General features: G+C 55.3%; 1 protein-coding gene across 1 annotated transcript in view; it reads right to left on the bottom strand.

Moving 5' to 3' along the window:
- LOC102264122 (chromosome unknown open reading frame, human C6orf132) overlaps positions 1-3,047 on the bottom strand; it is a gene marked incomplete at its 5' end in the record, with an annotated part of 35,666 nt that extends 32,619 nt beyond the window's left edge. Inside the window, one exon of the mRNA XM_014532965.1 lies at positions 2,909-3,047. Coding sequence (XP_014388451.1) covers positions 2,909-3,047 — 139 coding nt within the window. The remainder of the gene's footprint in view (positions 1-2,908) is intronic.
- Positions 3,048-8,891: the final 5,844 nt, after the last annotated feature.

Genomic DNA, 8,891 nt, shown 5'->3' with positions numbered 1-8,891 from the left:
GACCCGGTGAGAGGCACACTCTCCTAGGCAGACCCTCTCGCTAATCTCTGCACCGTGTTGGGGTCCAGGGAGCCTCTTGTCTACCGCTGGGTTATCATGAGATTGATGGCTACTGTTATTGTGCATCTAGGAACTTCAGAAGCAAGCACCCTGGCCAGGTGATCACTATAGTCATAGAAGTAATATAACAATAGGTAAAACTTACGGGACAATTTTAACGGGCCAGGCATTTTAAACAGTATTAACCCCTTTCATTCTCAAAACAGCCCCATGCCATTTGCACAATCGTTACCCCTATTTTACAGATGAGGAAACGGAGGCAGAGAGAGGTCTAATACGCTGCTGCCCGAAGCCCCAAAGCGGTGAAGCTGGGGTCTCTGGTCCTGGGCTGATCTCTGAACCACTACACACACCGCTCCCAAGGGGGGTCCTCATGCCACCATTCACAGGAGGTGGGGGCTCAGGGGCAGGGGAAGGAGGCTCAGCTTGGTCACGGAGTTGGGAGGAGCGGGAGGTGAAGCCACCGGCCCAGGCCTGTGCAGGGGTCGGGGCACAGTCAGATCTGACCCACACACAGGCCGGCCCTTTCAACACCTTACAGGTCCCATGACTCAGCCTTGACTACTGCTGTCTCGGTTGGTTTGTGGCTGTTTTTAGCAGGGAAATCCTCTCTAAGAACACAACTGTGCTCTGGAAAAGCCGCTGACGGGAGGGGCTGGGCTGAGGCGGGTGGAAGGCCCGGTGGCTCCCTCCCCACTGGGGCACCTCTGGCGAGTCCAGTTGCATTTGGAGGTTCTCAGAGGTGTGGCTGGGAGTCGGGGAAGGGGTGAGGCAGCAGAGCCAGAGGGTGTGATGTGAGGAGACTTGACGGGCCGCTGCTGCCTTCAAAGTGGCAGGAGACCATGAGCCAAGGACCACAGGCGGCTCGGAAAACAGATTCTCCCCCACAGCCTACAGGAAGGAAGGAAGTCTTGCTGACACTTTAGTTTTAATGCACAGAACTATGAGATAATAAATGTATGTTGTTTTAAGCGCCCCCCCTACTAAAAGTAGAGTGGTGAAGGCCTGAGAGGAGTGGGTGCAGGGTGAAGGGAGTCGATGGGGAAAAAACAACAAAAGGGGCATCTGTAATACTTTCAACAATAAAGATACATTAAAAAAAAAAAAAAAGAGCTGTGGCTAAGACCTGGCAGACCTTCCCTGGGCCCCTCATACCTGGGCTGGCCCACCAAGGATTGCACAAGGCCCACCAACAGGGGCGGCAGGTGTGGCCACCACCGTAAGCTAGGTCCTCCGGGGTCAAGGTCAGGGCCGAGGTTTTCTGAGCCTCAAAGTCAAAGTCCACAGAAAGACAATAGTCCGACCCTGGGGATTTTCCTATGCAAATACACGGCTCCACAGCGATCAGGGTCAGGGCCGAGGATGGGCCGAGGATGGGCCGTCCTGAGAGGCAGCCCCTCCTCCACTGAGGAGGCGAAGGGGGGCCAGGCCACCTCTTGAGGGTGGAAGGGACAGTGAGGGGTGAAGGGGGTGACGGAGAGGAGGTGGGACGACCTGCTCTCTGAGGACATGAGGAGGCTGCACGATCAGAAAAGAGGGTCCATAACAACTCACAGACACAGACAGGACGGGGATTCCCAGAGGTAAAGGGGTGGGGCAAGTGGGAGAGGGCAAAGGGGGCACATGGTGATGGAAGGAGACTGGATTGGGGTGGTGAACCCACAGTGCAGTGTACAGATGCTGTGCTATAGAACTGTCCACCTGAAACCTAAATAATTTTATTAACCGGTCACCCCAATACATTCAATTAAAAAAATAAATCAGAACTTTACTCTGAATAAGTACTTGGAGAGAACTTGTGGACTGTAATAATCAATTTGTTAACATTCAGTATATTGACATACATGCAAATGCTATGAATGTTTGATTTCCTTTGTAATTTTGTCACAAGACAGCATGTTGCCATGTAAAATACCCATTTATCTATAACCTAAGCCCTAAAATATAAAAAAAAGAAAGAAACAAAAGAGGGGCCCTATCCTAGCGTCTTGTCCGTCTGGAACTTGGAAACGCCCTGTGTCTGCCGTTTACGGCCCTTTCCCCCTGGAAGGGTCCTTGGGGGTCTCAGAGGTTTTGAACTTGTCACACGGAGCAGAGAGGCAGCTGAGGAACATCCCGGTGGATCAGAAGGCGGGAAAGGGAGCCACCGTGGATTCAGAAGCTTCCAGAGAAAGGGGGCGGGTACCTCAGGAGACCCCGGAGCAATCCCAGCAGCCAGGAAGCCTTGGGAGACCAGGAGGCAGGTCTGGACAGAGCCTGAGCCCCAGGTGGGCCACAGCCCTGTCGAGGTACAAACTCAAGCCTCTCTGTCTGGCAAATTCTTCTAAAAATGACAGTGATAAAATAGGAGAAAAAAAAGTCCAGGCCTGCCTCTATTTACCCAAACCCTGTCATTAAAACAATCCGTTTCCCCCCAATGAAGTCCTCTTTCTCATGGGATTGTCCCAATCCCTCCCCCCTCCCCCCAAATGAAGTGCTTTCTGCGGGATTGTGCACAGGACTCCTGCCAGTGGTTCTGTTTTTCCCTCCCAGATGGACAGGATCTGAAGGCGGCTTTGCTTTTATTTACACTCCCTCAAGGGCTCGAGTTCACATAAAAACCACCTAATATTCTAAACACCTGGCTCAAGAATAATTCTGGTGCCACGCCTGTTTCAGCAGGAAGGCTTCACCTCAGACGCCAACCTGGGGCGGGCACTCCCTCCTCCCTCAGGAGAACCTGAGCCTGTGGCTGAAGGTGCCTGGGCTCTGAGAAGCCCACAGCTCAGGCTGGGCCCCGGGCCGGAGACCCCCGGCGGGGAGGGGAGGCAGGACGGTGTGGGGTCGAGGCCAGGGGTACAGAGCTCACCTAAACTTAGGTTCCAGTCCCTGCTCCATCCCTTATCACCTGCGGGGCCTGGGAGTGTTACTAGATCTCTCTGAGGCTGCTTCCTCCTCTCTGTCAATGTGAGCGATGGTCCCTGCTGGGCGGGTTGGTGTGAGGCTGAATGAGATAAAGTGTATCACAGGCCAGCACAGCGCCTAGTAGATCATTTGTGCCCAGTAATTGGGAGGCAGGTGACCCACTGCTCTCTTGTGTGTGTGTGTTGGGGCGGGGGGGACTCGGAGTCTGGACATTGAGGCTACCCTCTTTGTAGGTGAGAACACTGAGGCCCAGAGTGGGTGGGGCTGGCCCAAGGTCACAGAGCAGCAGGGGTCCCGGGCCCATACAGGGCCCTGACTGGTGGTGCTGGGTGCCAGGCACAAATAATGCAGGGCCTTACACACGGCCCATGGCTCGCTGCCTCTCCCCAAACAGGCCGGCCTGGTTCTCTCGGTCTGGGGCTGTATAGGTGTGTACACGTGTGTTAAGTGGAGCGGGGAATGGCCAGCTTTGGGGAAGCTGAGAGCTGGGCACAAGCTGCTGCCTCACACCCAGCCCTTTTCCCTCCCTTTCCCCCCAAATCTGGAGCCCCCCACCAGGTTTGGGGGGTTCCTTTTCTCACGCAGTTCAAGGTTGACAGCCAGTCAAGTGCTCTCCCTCCCCAGCCCCAAAGCTGCCCTGGGTCCCCTTGGAAGCTGAGGTCCAGGACAGTTACTTAGCTCTTTCCCCAAATCCAAGACAGGTCCCCACTAGAAAAATGTTAATAACAAAAATGCAAATGTCTACCACGTATTAAGCTTGTATGATGAGCCAGGCACGATTCCAAGTGCCCTTCACGAACCTGTGGGGGAGGGACTCTTGTTATTTCATTTTGCAGATGGGAAAACGGAGGCTCAGAGAGGTCAAGTCCCCTGCCAAGGTGGCACAGCTGGTGAGCAATAGCGGCCAGCACGCACGCCCAGGCACCGAACTCTAGAATCCGGTTTCCTCTGGTGTCAGCCAGCACCGCAGGGAAACAGTGCAGGGGCCCATCAGCTCTCCCCTTGGTCCTGTTTTCCAGAGTGAGACTCAAAGGTGGGTGCGGCCTGGAGGACACGAACGAACCCAGGAATCAGAACCCCCTCTACCCCTCCCCCCCATGGCTTTGAGCACTTTCTCAGGCTGCTCCCCGACCTGTCAAATTGGGATAAATTACTGTTATTTTGCAGAAAGCCTCTCAAAATTAGGATGGGAGGGAAGAAGCCAACAGGGATAGGATGAAGGCGGGGGTGATGACGTACAATCCCAAATTGATAGGAGCCCCCAAATGACCCCGGCAGCACTGGCCACATCTCTAATTGGATTCCAAGGGCTCAGAAAGGGGTGGAGCTTGAGCTTGTTGCTTTGACCTACAGTAACCCAGAACCCCAAAACAGAGCCCCCCTCCCCTGCCTCTAGCTCACTGAGTAGAACATCTAATCCTTGGCCACCAGGGGAGCCCCAGCTTCTCAGGGAAGCAGTGGGGGATGGGAGGTGTCTCCCCCCTCCCCCCCATGTGAATGAAACCCACAATGGCGTTAATGAGGCCCTTCATCGCTAATTAACAGGCCCACATGACAGGAACCTGAAAAGGCCAGTCTGTCCCAGCAAGCTCCAGCAGGCCTGACCCCAGCGCCAGAGAGAGGACTTTGTCCAAGGGCAGAGGGGACGCTGAAGGTTGGGCTGGGGTGGGGCAGGAGCCACAGAGCAGAGGAGGGGGAGCAGAGAGGAAGCAGCCTTGGGGGGAGCGATGGGGGCAGAGCTCAGCACACAGGCCCTGAGCTTCCCAGCTGGGACGTGCTACTCCAAGCAGGCTCTGACCTGCGGGAGGCCTGCGCCTGGGAACCAGTGGAAAGTGCAGTCTCCCTCCATCCCTAACCGACCCGTCAGAATCTGAGCTCAACCAGGTCCCAGGGAGCCCTTTACTGCTTGAGCCGCCCTGAGCTGAAATGAGAGTCCTGTAACCTACCTGAGCCTTCCGAGTCTCTTTCCTCAACTGAGAAAATTGTATGTAGTATTTAGCATAGTGCCTGGTTCAGGAAATACTGATAATGCCAATATTATTATTGTTACTAATTTATTGGCTGGGAGAGAAGGGGCGCCTTGAGCCGGTCCGCAGGGCTGGAGGGAGGGCCTGTCTTTCTGAACTGAGCTGTGGAGACAAGAGGAGCTTATATAACGGGCAGCAGAGAGGGTGTGTGTGTGTGTGTGTGTGTGTGTGTGTGTGTGTGTGTGTGTGTGTGTGTGTGTGTGTGTGTGTGTGTGTGTGTGTGTGTGTGTGTGTGTGTGTGTGTGTGTGTGTGTGTGTGTGTGTGTGTGTGTGTGTGTGTGTTCTCACTGCCAGCAAACCACAGCACACCTCCAGGGGACGGGGTGAACAAGTCTCCTTCTCAGCCCTGCCCCGCACAGGGCAGCTTTCCGCAGGCAGGTGCCAGCCAGGCCCTGGCGGGAAATATGTGCTCAGCCTCTGGGGGTCGTGGCTTTCTACCCTTTAGCCTGGCCTGAGACTCAGGTCAGGGGACCCTAGGTGCAGGGATGACAGAACCAGCAGCCACCCTAGGAGCATTGATTAGGAGCTGGCCACAGTTCCCACACATTATTTAGAACCTGCAGGAAGCCTTAGGGGAAGAGAGTGGCCCAGCTCCCACCTGGGAAAGGAAACCCCAGGATTCTCAAATCTTCAGTTGCTAAAAATCCAGACCCCGGGCCCCAGCCCAGCGATTCTGACTTGGATCCCTGACTTCGGCATCTATATATATAAAAGCCTAATATGCAAAGTGTCCCCTCGGGAGTTCGACAGGGAGACCGGGAGTTCCATCGCTTGCTATGATGTGCACTGACCACCAGGGGGCGGCATGGAGCAAAGGCAGGCCCCAGCCAGTGGCCAGCAGCCAGGGAAGAGAGGCCCCAGCTGGCAGCTGGAAGGCCTAGGGACCGTACCTCTAGTTTTTAAATAAGTGTCCCCGGTGGTTGTGACAAAGGTGATTTACATTTGGAGGGGAAACAGAGTTCCCCAGCGAGCCGGGCTGGGGTGGGTGGCGGCAGATAAAGAAGCTGGGCTCAGGGAACCCAAGAGACCAGGGAGGAGCCCACAGCACCCATCTCGGGATTTGCCAAGACCCTCGAGTGGCTGGGGAAGGCAGGGGGCTTCGTTAGGACTGCAACTGCATTACATGAAGCCCTCAAGTGAAGTCAGCTTCTGGAATAAATGTTAGAGAAATTCTTCAAAGAACAGTGTATCCATCACCACCTTCACGGACTGTTTGCATTTTACCCGCTGCACCCAGCCTGCCCTTGTGCAAACAGATTGTTACAGAGCAAGCGGTTACTCCTGACTTCCCTCACACACAGGTTGATTTCCCCGCTACGTCCCACCACCTTCTCCAAGGGCTGGATGCCGCCAGCATCGCAGAGGGTATCACAGACTCAGGGACCGCGGGAGACCTTAGGATAGCTCTCCATGCCCGTTTCCTCTGGTCTACAGCAATGCTAGGCAGAGGAACTGATGCAGGGAGAGCTCAGGGTTGGGAAAAACCTGACAATAATAAAGGGCCAACTAGTGATTATGTTCAGCTTTGTGGGCCATAGAGTCTCTGCTGCAGCTACTTCATTCTGCCACTTTAGCAGGAAATTGGCAATAAACAATATGTAAATGGTGGGTGTGGCTGGCTGTGTTCCAATAAAACTTTATTTACAAAAACAGGCCATGGGCTAGAGTTGAGCCAGGTCCATAATTTGCCAATCCTTGCTGTAGGGCATTTCTTTTCAATGCTCTTCAAAGCACTAACATATACAAACCTCAAGCAGTCATCTGTAGGCAGACTGGACACCATCCCCATTTAACGGAAGGAAAAATTGAGGCCCAGAGACTGGCCAGTCCTCACATTATTGGCAGAGGCAGGACCCTAAGGCAGGTCTGAAATCTCTATCACATCCTAGAATCTCCAGCCCTGGTCCCTCCCATCCCCAGCTCCAAGTACTTGTCCTGTTCAGCAGGAAAAGAGGACCTCTGCCACGCCCACCGGCCCTGGTGGAACACCCCGCAAACACTGGAGAGCCATCCTGCCAGCAGCACACGGTGTCTCCCACCCCTCCGTGTGCAGGGTGCGACCAGGCTGAGTCAGCTGGCGGCCGGCCCAGCCCAGCCCTGGGTAATGGGAGGAGCTGCCCCCTGCCCAGGCTGGTGAAGGCAGCAGTTGGTTGGAGGTGCCCCCATGGAGATGCACCATGCCCCCATTTCTCTCACCGGAGGGAATGATCCCCACCAGCAGCTGGCTCAGTGCAGGACAAAATGTAGAGAAGTGTGTGTGTGTGTGTGTGTGTCCTCAGGCAGATACCCCGTCAAGTCAAATTCACCCTTGCATTACCTTCCACGAAGTCAATTCAACAAACTGGCTAAAAGCATGTTCTTTGGAGCCCGACTGCCTGGGTTCAAATATTGGCTCTGCCTCTGAGAGAAATGCTGGGGTAATGGAATGTTCTAAAACCCAGTTGTGGTCATGGTTGCACAACTCCGTCAGTCTACTAAAAATCATTAAATTGTACACTGAAGAAAGTCCTGGCTTGGCCATTTAAAGCTGTGTGATCTTGGACATGTTACTTAACCTCCCTGTGGTTCAGTCTCCTCACCTGTCAAGCAGGAATAATAATAGTCCCTACATCATGGGCTAGCTGATAGCGGAGGATTCCACGAGTCAGCAACACGAGGACTTTAGAATGGTACCTTGCACCGAAGGGGATCAATAAATGCTTGCTACACAGGCGAGGGGAGGTGTCCGGGCCTCAGAGAGTTATTCTTGGCGGCACACGTGTATTTGTAAATTCCTAAACCATGCCTCCAGCCGCCCAGCCCCTCCTAGCCTTTGCTCCTGCTGTTTGTTCTGCAACATGCTCGCTGCCCTTTCCTTTCAGCTCACATGCTAGCAGCAATCAGAGGTCATCTTTCCTCTCTCTCCTTCTGCCCTTAATCTTTTATAGCAAAGGCTTGGGAAGGGCTAAACGGCATGTGGTTAACTGTTCACCCACTGGTGTGAGATCCTTGGGTCAGGGAGAGGCGACCGCTTGCTTGCCCTGCTCCTGTCCGGTGGCTAGTGGCTGGTGTCCCTGCCGTGACAATCCGGGTGCCGAACTGAATCCAACAGCAGGGGCTGAGGCTACAACACCCTCTGTGGGTCCCGGCACAGTGGCCATCAAGGTCAGTGAAGGTAATGGGGTGGCAATGAAGGCAGGTGAACTAAATTTAGCACGGATGGGTGACCCTCCTGGGGCCCAGAGCCTTGGATCATAGGCAAGAAGGGAATTCCTGCCCTTTCCCTGCCTGGTTGCCTCGCAGTTACAGAGGGTATAAAACGCAGAAAGATGCAGTGATAGGGTGGCCTACAGCCGGAGCCCGGGGAGGGCCGGCACGGTGTTTTCAGATGCCTGCAGCCATCCACCACCCTGACTCCGCCAGGCTCAGGGTCAGGAGGGGCTTCCCTGGCCTCCCCGGTCCCATCCCCGGCTTCTCCATCTGAGCGCGCAGACAGCCCAGGCCCGAGGGAGTGCGCTGGTGTCTGGCACAGGCTGGTACCCCGCTGGCAGCGGCTCCCTGGGCTTTTCCTGGGCCTCCCCCGTGCAGAGCCGAGTGTGTGGGCGCCCAGAGAGCAGACCCTCCCTTTGTCTAAGACCCTGGGCGGGCGGGGGAAACGGGGGAGGGAGGGGCCGGAGGGAAGCGAGTAAACAGAAAGGGTGAGGGCTGAAGGGGGTCACCCCTCGCCCTCGGTTGTGGGGGACACTTCTGACTCAACAGTACCGCTGGGGGAGGAGGGGCCGCTGCGCCCCCAGGAAGCCTGCAGGCAGCAGCCCTAACTTCCAGTGCGGAGGGCAGGTAAACACCTGGGACGGAGACTAGGATCCGCCGCGGTCCGCACAGGTCCCCGCCCTCCGGTGGGGGGGGTCCCCTCCTTCCTTC

Source organism: Myotis brandtii, unplaced genomic scaffold, assembly GCF_000412655.1.
Source record: "Myotis brandtii unplaced genomic scaffold, ASM41265v1 scaffold929, whole genome shotgun sequence".
NCBI lineage: Eukaryota > Metazoa > Chordata > Mammalia > Chiroptera > Vespertilionidae > Myotis > Myotis brandtii.
This window is presented reverse-complemented; position numbering and strand designations above follow the sequence as displayed.